Below are 12,402 nucleotides of genomic sequence, written 5' to 3'. Positions count from 1 at the left end.
GACTCAAGGTTGTCTACATGCAATTTAGCAGAATTATAATTGTGTTCTTATCACAGCTAAAACAAGACCGCGCATACGACATCAAAATGCAGGCCAAAATGAATATACAAACAATTTTCTTTATAGAACATTAATAAAGAAAATTTAATGCCGTTATAGCGTCGTACTGGCCATCACAGCTATTCAACTTTGCTGGAGCAATAAAAAGAGACCAAACATCGCAAAATATTCAAAACAGATTGTTCGAAAGGTGACAGGTGTATGTCAAATAGCCTTGTAGAACACCGTTATTAGGCTGTCCTTTTCTAAAATCACGTTTACACGCTTGTAGCCATTTTCAATTTGTTTGAAGTCAACCTTACGTAAATTTAAGTTGTACACAAGTCCCTGGTTTTCATCCAGTTTCAGCTTAGAACAAGTAATGAACTGATCGTTGCCTTTTTAAGACATTCGTTCTGAGATTAGAACATTCCACGAAAAGCCTGTAGCCCAAATCCCAACAGTTCAACAGTTGGGGTCCACATCGTTCCGATACACCTGGGTTTTACTCATTTAAGTTCTAACGAATGTTCACTGAAAAAAACTTGTCTTGCCTAAGGTAAGAGCCTGCAATTCAAGGTTCCATTTCATTCCCCTCATTTGCTTGAAATTCAATGTCATTACGTACTGTTTTTTTTTGCATTCGAGTATGACAGCAATCAAGTCGACATACCTGCGCTCCGTGCCTGCAGTCAGTATTTGATGATTATCATCGCAATATTCACGTTCAAATAAAAACGTTTCTTTTGTCTCTTTTCTTAACACCCCAATTTTTTTTGCGCACATTGCAGCAATACACGACGATGGAAAACAAAGGGACACCTGAGTGCCACACCTGTCGGTACGTAAATGTTCTGGCTTTCGTAAGCAGGGCCCTGATTTGCTGCTTTAAATGGTAGTGCCAATAATTGGGATGATGATGTATTTTTAAAAAATGGTCAATTAAGGTGAAATATGCTTTACATTGAGAACCCAGGGACCTTTACTTTAGGTTATTGCACAACTCGTGCAGTCCAAGGCGAAAACTTTGGGTTCTCTATCGTTTTGTTTTTCCAGAGAAAAGTAACCAGCATTCACATTCACTTTGACACGTTTCTTTTCATTTTTTATTTTATTTTCAGATACGTATTGATGCTGAACAAGGTTGGGTCTACCTTTCACGTGCCCATTTGTCCATTAGATCTTTCACTACGAAGGGGGAGGTTGTGCCATTATACCAAAACGTTTCCTGAATCCCGCCCTATAAATACAAGTCCAGACGTGTCAGTCTTTTTCAGTTGAAAATCGAAAGTCCTTTAGTTATGTTCTGTGCGCATTTGTACACGCAGTTGGCCACTTAACAATCAGTGAAAATCATTGGTAAGTCAAATCTAATCTCAGTTCGTGAATCGCTCAGCGTGAAAGTTGCTCTAATGGATTTTCCCGTCGTTCGTGAGTTTCGCACCTGTCACCAAGCAAACAGGTTAACTGTATCTTAAGTATCGTGAACAAAAACTTGAAGCTATTTAAACTTTATTCATCGTTGGATGACGAGCGTCTTTCGTGTTGGGAGGAGCAGGTTGATCGAAATTGGGTCATCTTAATTTTGAGTTGATTGGAAATCTGTTGGGTGTTTTCCATCCGAAATACTCTCCCCCATGAAACTGCACAATTTGTTTGATGAATAATTTTGGAAAGTGTTCTTATATCAAAGAAAGGGGATCGATTAGAAGGACGTGAAAGACAAACGCGGACACGTAATAGAAAGTGAAACCGTTTTGAAAAAAAAGGGAGTACAACGATGACAGAAACAAGGTCACACAGTTCTTTTTATGTTTTTCAAACTGTTCTTATACTGTTGACCGATTTCAAAAAAGGGTTTTCTGTTCTCAAAACCAGTTTTTCACAAAAGCAATTGAAATTACAGCTGATAACCTTGAGCACAATTCAAAGCTTTCCGCGAACACGTCCCTCTCGTCTTGTACTCAGAATGACTGACGCTGATTTGTTTAATAAGAATTGGAATCATTAACTCGATTGTTTTTTTACTAGTGACGTTCATCTGATGTGAACAGCGGCAATTCAATTACCCGAAAAATGAAGGCGGCTGCTATCAGGACTGTCTCCGCTATTTGTATCATCCTAGGAATATTCTCTATCGTCATTCAAGTGAATATTTCCTTCTACTTTTTACCATTTCAATGTTTAATTCATTTTTTAAAATGTAGGGTGCCTCTTTGATTAGGCGGTCTTTCGTTTTTTACGATGCAATATGTCACGGCATCTGGGCCGGAGTGCTGTACATCCTCGCCGGAAGCCTAGGCATTACAGCCGCCCGTCAACGTACTAGATCGCTGTAAAAAATATTCTCCATTAAAAACGAATGAAATAAAATTAATTAAATAAAATTTGTTTTCAACAACGTTTAGCTTGATAGCCACCTTGGTTGTATCAGTTCTTTCGATTGCTGCATCCATGGTTGCAGCCGTGTTATCCGGATTCCCCGCATTGGTGGAGTACTTTACGTTCTGCAACCAGAGCCAGCGCAGATGTACTATACATCTCATTAATCATTATAAAAATTTATTCTTAAAATCTTGTTTCGTTAATAGGTCATCCGACTATTTTATTGGTCCTTCAATGGGCGTTGATGGCTGTCAGCGTTCTGGCTTTCGTATGCGTCACAACGCTAACCGCTTTGACTTCCAAGGCCGTGTGTAGCAATCAACGCAAAAACGAGGTAAAATGAACATGCACAATTTAAATAATGCTTCATCCGATTAACTCGGTACGATTTAAAATCAGGATTCAAACACCGTTCCTTACGTCGATATCGCAACCATCACGCAGACGATTGAAGTCTCATCTAACAAAGACGAACTCATCGATAAAAAACCTAAACGTCTCGCTGAGATCTTAGCTCAGAAATCGAGCCTTTGCGCCAATCAAAAAGGCGCACCCAACGTCTACCTGTTATCCGCTAAAGAGATCGTATCCAACGACGACTTCCGCTGGTTTAATATCGGCCGTACGGATGTCGTTTCCCCGTCGGAAGATCATCGTGATCACAAAGTCATCATTTTGATGGGTGCTACCGGATGCGGAAAGAGCACCCTCATTAACGGCATGGTCAACTACATCTTGGGCGTCCGCTGGAAGGATCCGTTCCGCTTCAAATGCGTCCGCGATGACATGTCGATCATAACGAATCACGCACGAACCAACACCGTCACGGCGTACACGTTGCGTCATCAAGACGGCATGACTGTTCCCTTTTCGATCACGATCATCGACACACCCGGATACGGCGACACGAAAGGTGTTAAGCGGGATAAGCAAATCACGCGCAACATCCAGCATTTCCTGACGCAACACAAGACGCGAATCGATCAAATTCACGCGGCTTGTTTCGTGGCCGCTTCCGGAGACAGTCGATTAACAGCCACTCAACGATACGCTATCGATTCGATGTTCTCGATATTTGGCAAGGACATTAAGGAGAACATCCGGCTGTTGGTGACCTTCGCTGATAATTCGCAACCGGCAGTCGTCGATGCTTGCGCTGCTGCCAATTTTCCAGTGACGTCTCCATCGGCCGGCATCACGTACAGCAAATTCAACAGCTCCGTCCTCTACGCGGATAACACGCAGCCGGAAGACGAAGATTTCTCGTTCGACGAACGATTTTGGGATATGAGTCAGGAGAATTATTACAAATTTTTCACCATGTTGGGAGGCATGAACGGCCGCGGTCGCAAGTCCGCTCCCGAAGTGTTTCAGAGCCGCCAGCTGCTGGAACATTCTCTGGAGGATATGAAGCGTGAGTTGGCCGATTGCCTGGTCAATATAGAAAACATGGAAATGTTCCGCAGGCAAATGCGGGAGTACGGCCACAAGATGGATCAGTTTAATGATCAAGTGCAGATTAGTCTGATGCGAAGCCGTGCTGCCGAAGAGCTGCAATGAAACTCCTAATAGAAAATGAATTTTTGAAACTCAATGATTTTGGGTATAAAGAATAGTTTAACATTGGCTTGAATGTATCGTTAGAATGCACTGAGATCTATCTGAATTTTGAATAAATATTTGCATTAACACCGATAGAAAGGACTAGTTAAGGTGACTTAATTACTAACAGCATTTTAGATTAAATAATTCAATCGTTTGTTCCTTAATTCAAACTCTCTGCATTATTTCATGATTTAATCAGATACGTCCTCATTTCAGTTTTATAATGTTTTATTTTTGTGATACTATACCAGAATCAATGGTCTATTCATGTGCATTACGAGGAAGTTAATGTTCGTAGGTTAAAATACAAGTAAAATCAACCGTGTGTACACGTTGAGGAGGAGGTTTCGGAATTCCCCGCATCCCACATTTGATTTCACTTCACAAGCCAATGCCTTATATGTCCGTCCCGATAGAGCTAGGCTTGGCCTCAAGCCAGAGTATGTCACGATTATTTTAAGAGGATCTGCAACTCGTTTGAAAACTTTCCATCTTTGTTTTCTTGCCAGCTTCTTTTTGAGGTTAGTAACAATCACGGGGAATTTCCACCTGGGAATTTCCTGTGGGCTTATTTATGTGTTGCGAAAAAGTTGGACTTCAAATTTTTGGCTTGGAATTCAATGAAACTCATCTTGTTATAATCTGATTTGATCGGTGGGCCCCGAATAAATATCAGTTTCCCCGTTAGTTATGCAGTTTTCAATAAAATTTGTACTCCAGCGCTGGAACGTACTGGCGCGCTAGCATTGGATAATATTCCCTGTATTTCAAAAAAAATTGGCTAGGTGAAAGAAATAACATTTTTCCCTTAATCAACATTCAATTTTGAATATATTCTGTGATTTTTAACCAATTCCAGCGAGTGTCAGTTTTTGCAGGTTTTTGAGGCAATTTTCCCACGGTCATTTTCTTGGTTTATTTCCAAAACTAAAAAGCTAATCGAAAAATCAACTTGATTTTCGTGATTAGCATTCAATTCTACATCGAAATCATACATTTTAAGCCAAATTTCAAATTTTGCCAAAAATGAAAAAGTGAGAAGGCTATAGCCTTCTTATTTTTGTCAAAATCGGCAAAAATGGAAATCTTCCGGAATTCGATCAAAATCCGCTATTATAGTGCAAAATTTCACGCTGACTTCGAAAAATGCATTTATATTTATGTCAAACTAATTCTTTGTGAAATAAACATAAAAAAAGAGGCAGCGCCGCAAAAATGTGTCCTGTCATTTTCCCCATTTATTTCAAAAACTATAAGCTCAATATAAAAAAAAAAACTTGATTTTCGTGATTCTCTATAAGGCTATAGCCTTCTAACTTTTGCCAAAATCTGAAAAAAACGACATCACTCGGAATTCGATGAAAATCAGATCCTATATTCAAAATTTAACGCTGATTACGATTCTGCGATTGGTTTTGCCGTGGTTGTAGGCTATTGCGCACATCAACCAAGAGGCAAGGTCAAACGTGTTTTTTTTAAGCAAAGCTCCATGAAATGCACGTCACGTCTAGGTTTTTCCCGGAAGGGTTTGCCTCACGTAGGCGTGAACGTCCTTCTTCCCTACTCGTATAAAAGCGCCGTTCTACCAAGGTTTTTCCATCCACTCGTACTACGCAAACTGTTCCAACATGAATCCTAAGCTCATCGTTTGTTTGTTTGTTCTTACGTTGCTGTCCGCAGGTAAAAACGTACAAATGTCTTTCCACTTTATAACGCATTTTCATTCGTTTATTCTATTCACTCGCTAGGAAACGCCAGGGAGTTTGGCTATGAAGTGACGTGCGTTGAAACGGAATTTCCCGATGGATCAATCAAATCAAGATGGTCCATTTCAGGCCAGAAAATTGAACTTCCTTCGTCTTGGAGAAATATTGGATCGGCTGCGAGTACGGTGCCGAGTACAGGCGGAGGTCGTGCAACTCAATACGTTTGGTATCAACTCGATCAATCACCTCCAGCTCGTCGTGCTGGAGGAGGTCGGCTCTGTTAGAAAACCGATTGCAACAGGTTCTCGTACCGCATGTTCTTAATACATTTCATTCGCATTTGGTTTAAGGTTATTTTGGTGCGTTTGAAATGGAATGTGCCCATAGTTGGCATCGAATAGAAATGGGGTGTTGTATTTTTTGTGGCAATTGAAAAATTAGCATTTTACAGTTTCATTACAGAAGGTACTTCAGCATCTACTGGATTTTCTTCAGAGTGGAAAGTAGAGTTGACATGACCGTTATTAGCATTCAGTTCGGGATCTGTCCTACTTTCTTTTCCCTTCATTGCTCGTGTCCCTGCTGCTTAGAAACAAGAACATGACATAAACTTATAATTTACCATTATCTTATGGACTTATTATTTACCATTATCGACGTGTGATTTAAACAACCATCGTTCGAAATTGATGAATGGAGCTTCGACGCAGACAGACACTATCAACGCCAATGCAAACACGGTCACCGTGATACCGAAGAAGGTCGTTAACTGATCGATAAAACTGTAGTAAATCATTTTGCGGTTCGATGAATAAAACACATTGAGGTAATCGAAGTGGATGAGGTAGACGCAGTAGGTCAATCGACTCAGAGGTAAGAATCCTCTCCAAGACAGAAATCGATTGATAAATCCTGATTTAGATCCAATCAAAATTCATTATCTGTAAAGATCTTTAATATGAATAAACATTACCTCCGTAACCATGGATACATGCCACGATAGTCCAGGCAAGAGCCAAAGCCCAGGCAGCTCTGTGAAGTGGTCCGTACGTTAATTTAACAACGTCATCGATCGTTGGCACTAGCGTCTCGTTAACGTACGGAGTCAATCCGTAAATGATTGACGCGGCAACGGCACCCGATAGCGTCCACAACAGCGCAACTATCCACTAAAAATCCAAAATAACAAATTATACAATGATGATGGGACATTATTTAAGGTCTTACGTTACCGGAGATACGTGCAGTTTGGATTGTTTAACGCGATGTAAAAACCATCCCGTCCAAATGCCAATCAGGTAAGGGGGTGCGCGAGTCCACGGTTTGAAATAATAATTGTCCATGTAAGTCGGAACTAATCTCATCATCTCTTGCCTTGATTAATACAAAAAATTATTTAAGAACAACATTTTTGAGTCTACTTTAATTACATTCGACTTGGCATGAGGGTAGGCGGAAAGCTGTAGATTGCAAAGACTGCGAAATTGGCAGCCAAAGTGGCTAATGTGACGATGGCCAATAATATGAGGCCAGTATTTTTCCATCGCCATAATGGGTAAATCAAAAGCGGTGCTATGATAAATAGCTGCATGTCCACTGCTATGTACCAAGTCTCTCCCATGCACTGTTTAAAAAACGAATCAATTATTCCATACAGCTGGATATCTATCATTGTTTTACCTGAACGTTCATGTCGGTCGGGAAGAGGTTGTTAACTGGAAAGGGAAACGTGTTATAGTTGTGTGTAGAGCTTTTTTGAAATCAAGAATGAACTCACTGTAAAGGAACTGCCTCCACCAGCTAACCCGACATCCCTCGGATGCTACGATGACGTTGTACCAATTGGGGCCTGTGCCAATGTAGACCATCAGCGTGGCAATAAAACCCAAAATAATAGCATAAACCGGGGTCAATCTGTTAAATATGAATGACGTTATTATCCCCATTGAAATTCCATTTAAACAGGTATTTTACCTGAGATATCGATGAACGTAGAACAGCAGAACATTGAATTTACCTTCGTTACGATCGAGTTCTCGAAGAAGGAGGTGCGATACAAGTAAACCACTCATCAAGAAAAATGAATCAACAGAAACGGTAGCGTTAATGATAGTCTCCATTTCCCAACGCATTGCTTCCTGCATAAAAAAATTTGAATTTCCGATCCGAATTTCTAAAAAAAATAGAAACCTTTTAACGTTATACCTCTACCACCATATTGGGATTGATGACGTTGCTCATGATACCTTTCAACCATGTGTGTCCCAGAACAACCCAACAGGTAGAAAAGAATCGAATTCCATGTAAAGAGGACAGATTATCAGAACCTGCGGACTTTAAGGACAACACCTTCCGGCCGTTATTCAACGCCGAAAAGCAATGCAAAACAGAGACGGCTGCATTATCGGATCCGGAGAAGCTAATGCCACGGTACATGCGCCAACTTTCATGTGCAGTGGCTAAGAAAATCAAGAGGCCAATCACACCCAATGTTGCCCTTTAAAGAAAACAACCAAATGTTAATTGCATTTCAGGAGAGGATGATGAGTGTTAAAGATGTCATACATGACGGCAATGTCGGGACCGCTAAACGATGTGGATGAATCCTCTTCAGCTGTGAAGCAATATTTTTCATCGGCTATTGTGACGATGGATTGATTTGCGATGACGTAACGACCAATCAGCTGGGCGATAGAATGGGCAAGATCGGAAGCGCTGCACGAAGATGGAATGCAAAGACCCAAGCTGGGTAGCATGTATGTCGAAGGATCTACCGATGAAATTTTAGGTTCCACTCGGACGGCGTCCTCCACCGATGTTCCAAACAAGTGATTTAAAATAATTAAAGCAGTAGAACTGTCGGTTTGATTGTTCTCCGTTGTCGTATGATTGCCTATCATTCCGGATACCCGTTCCGGTTTGAAGAAGACGGTGCAATATTGGCCTTGAAATCGGTTTGATCCGCCACGAACAGCGAGGCACTCGTCGAACAATCCTTCGGCATGATAATTGCCAGCACCGAAGACCCCAGCTGGAAACTGAGCCGATGACTCCAGCACTGTGATAATGATTTGTTATGTAACTGTTTTAATATTCATGATAACAGACATCCGCACTAATAGCCAATCAAGCCATTTAATGAAAACGCAATTGAGAAGAAAGGCTTACTTTCAAGGGCCCATTTACTTCTATTGAGCAAGAGGCTGTCAACGTAGAAGACGACGTCTTCGATGCACTGCAAACTGTAGTTATAATTCGAATTCGAAGCAAACAAAGAGGTTTTCAATTCACGATGCAGCTCTTCTAATTGAACATTTGCAACAAGTCTACTATGATCCTCTACGTGTTTCGCAATTTGGGACCACGATTCTTGTTCTATAAGCTGTCGGGCAAAATGCTGGACACCTAAAATCGTTTGGCCGTTGCAGGATATCATAAAGGCCAACAAGGTTGTGATGAATAAATACTTGTCTTTAAAATAATCCATCCTGCAACCTGTCAACGCTTTTAATGAAGACAAGGTTGCTGGACTGCTTCCAGGTTGGCCTGCAACTGTTCCAGCGTATGCTGAAGCAGCAATTTATAGGGTCGGGCTGTTTGTTTGGAGGGCGGTGTTGTATAGGTCAAGTAAGTGAGACACTTGAGGAAAGCTGAACTCAGCTAACGTATGGGTCACACGTTATCTCTCGTGTTCCAATGCTCGGAGCTTGTGTAACGTACCAACACTTGTGTTAAGGAAAGGCTCCGTTACACAAGGAATAGCTGCTGTTTGTTCCAGAATTACACAACTTTACGATCGATTGTTTAATGTTGGGGTTGTTGGCCTTGAATTTCCGTGAGAAGATTGGTATTCGATCATCGTTAATTTCATCACCAACAACTTTAAGGAAGCTGAGACATGGTGGGGGCGGAGGTGGACGTGACTCGGCAATATTAAAGCTTTTTATCTTATATTTCTTTACTGTTGTATTTAAACAAGCCCCCGGTTCATTGTTTGCTTATCGCTTTTGTACATTAGTGGCGTTTTTAGATACAGCGCAATACAAATTTTAGTGACCATTGCTTGTATTGCGGCCTTTGCTCTTTAGGTCGAGTGGTTAACTATTAAATGAACAATGAAATTAGTCCCATGTGAGGTCGTCTTGCATCAATCTGTCCTTGGAAATTGAAGGTTATTAAAGTAACACTATACTATGCCAGTAAGAATCAAGTCCAAAACCCAAAGCGACTTTGAATTCGAATAACTCATAAACTGTTGATCGTAAGACAAAACAAACTTGATTTTCGACATTCTCGTTCAATTTTGAATAGGAATCATGTATTTTTATAGTAATATTTAAGGTTTTAAAAAAAAAAAAGTCGGGCTTATTTTGTCGGGCTTATTTTTGAAACCCGACTTTTTCGTTGGGCTTGAAATATGGACTTGGAATTCGATTCAACCTAATATAACCAAAATTAAACGCTAATAAAATATTAATATACCTTTAACTACAAAGGTTTTTAAATTAAACGACATCAAACTGCTTTTAGTGGATATACAGTCCAAATGAGGCACCTTATGTGTACGTGTAACATTGACAAGACTCTCTCATTCGTTATATATTCGTGTATTGTTCATAGTTAAGAAGTTACATGGTATTTCTCTTCGATAGACGAGTTTTGATCCAGGCATGCATCACTTCTCCAATCAATGCCAGCACTGAGGCTACAACACACAGTGCCAACGAGTAGAACGATCCTTGTAGGCTATCCAGAGAAAACGGGACTATCTTTTGTTTCGATGCTTTAGGGTTCCAAACGACAGCCTTTGCGGCGAATCTCGAACGGTGGTATTCGATAAGACCTGCTTCGATAAGACGCTGTATCTCCCTATCGAAATACGGTTTAAGTGGAGACTCTTTCTGGAGCCCAAGGGCTGCCCTCATAGCGAAAACGCATTCCCTCATCAGATGGACTTGAGGTCCGGAGCGGGTCATTGGGTACTGAGTAGCTACTACGTATCGCAAATTATCGAGATTTGCATCCACTGCCCAGTCGTTAGAATTCATCAACGAGAACATGTAAGTTAAATTATCGTTGGTAATCATCTGGCGGCCCAGCTGCCTCTGTAACGAATTGTTCGAGTTGGTTAGGATCTCTTTCATCAGAGGGTCGTAAACGATCTTCTTTAGCGGGCTGGCCACTAATTGCTGGATGGTATCAATCGGTGGAGGGGTAAAAGGGAACGTCATGAATGAAATCAAACCTGATCGATAGCCAGTCGAGAGAATGAGAGCCCCAAATAGCCACCAAACAAGGAAAAGTCGGTTGGCCATTGATCGAATTTCGCGCGTCTGTTGGAGTCCGAACAAGTGGCCGATGACGGTCATGAAACAAACAACTGGATCGCTGTAATAAGAGTCGACTATCGATGATCCGTTCGACCACATCGCAACGAGACGTAACGTCAAGATAACGAAGAAGATGGAGAAGAACGTAGCGAGCCAAACTTCAATCGTAAACGGATGGTACAAAGCTGTCCATTTAGGATAAGGACGTGTTGCTGGAACCGAGAAACATTCTTCCGATATTTTGTAGTACGAACTGAAGCCAATGATTGAGAGACGTGTGTAGTCTATGTAAAGGTTACCTAATGCCACGTCAGCTTCTTTTTTCATCAACGCTCCTAAGAGTCCAGTGGCCGTACGGTTCTCTCCTTCTCCGGAGACAGCGCCCCACATTTCATTAGGAGATACGGGGAAGTAATCAAAAGTGAAATTCAAATCACTGGCGAGGACGTCCATTAAAGATGGCTCGATGCCGTAGATATTTTTCGTGTTAGTTTGATTAGCGATAAACACAACAGGTGGGAAATTGAGAGTTGCCACTCTCAGGTTACGGCCCATCAAATTCCTTCCTTCGCTAAGTCCCAAATCTTGTTCGGTGATTACTGTATCGCGGACAAGTTTAGTGTAATGGATTTGATTGTTAATCATCCAATTACGGATTTGTCTTAGACCTTTATTGCTTTCTCCAAGTATAAGGAAAATCATTTCTTTCTTCATCTCTTTCAGCCAGGCGTCAGCCGAGTCGGACGTCATTTGAGTGATGACAAACATTTTGCTTAAGTAGAAGCAATTCGTTACCTGATTAAATATTCGAGTGAGTTCGTCAGGATGGCGACTGAAAACCACTGCGTTGTTGCAAATGGTAGATCCCAACATCTTTTTGTTATCGCCTCTTCGGCATGTTCGAAGAACGTTTGGATGGCTGGACAAAAGAATGATGGAATTTGAATGGCTGAATTGCATCAACTCTTCAGATAATTCTTCGATTTCTTCGCCCCAGGATAGTTCGTCAAAGACGATAACAAAGCTTGGACAGGATGGATTTTTCAACGTTAAGATTAAGTCAAACAGTTGGCTATCAAGTAATGGTGATGATGGATACACTAGAAGAGCCAGTATCACAAACGCGAGACTTGTGTGGTGAATAGCTTTCGCCATCATGTCTGTCTTGCAATGGTTTTAAGAATGGCGATGTGCTACAATATCTGGCAGCCTTTTAAATAGGGTCGTTTCTTCAATAAATCGATGCTCCGGGTATCTAAAAACAAAGAGAAACAAATGAAAGAAATTGATTAAAGGTCGTCTAAATTATTGGTCGTTCAAAGCGTCAATCACGCTAA

At 41.0% G+C, this 12,402-nt stretch overlaps 3 protein-coding genes across 3 annotated transcripts; 1 reads left to right on the top strand and 2 right to left on the bottom strand.

The window, feature by feature from the left end:
* The first annotated feature begins 1,272 nt into the window (after positions 1 to 1,272).
* Positions 1,273 to 4,235, top strand: LOC130685839 (uncharacterized). The gene is made up of 6 exons (XM_057509125.2): positions 1,273 to 1,398; positions 2,071 to 2,187; positions 2,247 to 2,374; positions 2,448 to 2,569; positions 2,631 to 2,758; positions 2,824 to 4,235. Exons 2-6 carry the CDS (start codon positions 2,116 to 2,118, stop codon positions 3,982 to 3,984), a joined length of 1,611 nt encoding a protein of 536 aa, XP_057365108.1. The 5' UTR covers positions 1,273 to 1,398; positions 2,071 to 2,115; the 3' UTR covers positions 3,985 to 4,235.
* Positions 4,236 to 6,180: 1,945 nt separating this feature from the next.
* On the bottom strand, positions 6,181 to 9,275 carry LOC130686172 (nose resistant to fluoxetine protein 6-like). The gene is made up of 11 exons (XM_057509464.1): positions 8,904 to 9,275; positions 8,301 to 8,793; positions 7,941 to 8,232; positions 7,710 to 7,873; positions 7,513 to 7,649; positions 7,416 to 7,450; positions 7,166 to 7,359; positions 6,968 to 7,109; positions 6,709 to 6,904; positions 6,384 to 6,647; positions 6,181 to 6,317 (listed from the first exon to the last, which is right to left on the bottom strand). Exons 1-11 carry the CDS (start codon positions 9,220 to 9,222, stop codon positions 6,181 to 6,183), a joined length of 2,373 nt encoding a protein of 790 aa, XP_057365447.1. The 5' UTR covers positions 9,223 to 9,275.
* A 1,088-nt stretch (positions 9,276 to 10,363) lies between these two features.
* On the bottom strand, positions 10,364 to 12,225 carry LOC130686171 (uncharacterized). Its single transcript, XM_057509463.2, has one exon. The coding sequence runs from the start codon at positions 12,221 to 12,223 to the stop codon at positions 10,364 to 10,366; it is 1,860 nt and encodes a 619-aa protein (XP_057365446.2). The 5' UTR covers positions 12,224 to 12,225.
* Positions 12,226 to 12,402: the final 177 nt, after the last annotated feature.

Source organism: Daphnia carinata, chromosome 2 (assembly GCF_022539665.2).
Source record: "Daphnia carinata strain CSIRO-1 chromosome 2, CSIRO_AGI_Dcar_HiC_V3, whole genome shotgun sequence".
Lineage (NCBI taxonomy): Eukaryota > Metazoa > Arthropoda > Branchiopoda > Diplostraca > Daphniidae > Daphnia > Daphnia carinata.
This window is presented reverse-complemented; position numbering and strand designations above follow the sequence as displayed.

What these genes read in the sequence shown, in the direction of transcription:
- LOC130686172 (XM_057509464.1), bottom strand. Translation starts at nt 9,222, where the DNA reads ATGGATTATTTTAAAGACAAGTATTTATTCATCACAACCTTGTTGGCC. An exon ending in ATCCCAATATGGTGGTAGAG is followed by an intron (nt 7,874 to 7,940) that starts GTATAACGTTAA and finishes TTTTTTATGCAG; the next exon opens with GAAGCAATGCGTTGGGAAAT. An exon ending in CCAAACTGCACGTATCTCCG is followed by an intron (nt 6,905 to 6,967) that starts GTAACGTAAGAC and finishes TTGGATTTTTAG; the next exon opens with TGGATAGTTGCGCTGTTGTG.
- LOC130685839 (XM_057509125.2), top strand. Translation starts at nt 2,116, where the DNA reads ATGAAGGCGGCTGCTATCAGGACTGTCTCCGCTATTTGTATCATCCTA. An exon ending in TATTCTCTATCGTCATTCAA is followed by an intron (nt 2,188 to 2,246) that starts GTGAATATTTCC and finishes TTTAAAATGTAG; the next exon opens with GGTGCCTCTTTGATTAGGCG. An exon ending in CGTCAACGTACTAGATCGCT is followed by an intron (nt 2,375 to 2,447) that starts GTAAAAAATATT and finishes AACAACGTTTAG; the next exon opens with CTTGATAGCCACCTTGGTTG.
- LOC130686171 (XM_057509463.2), bottom strand. Translation starts at nt 12,223, where the DNA reads ATGATGGCGAAAGCTATTCACCACACAAGTCTCGCGTTTGTGATACTG.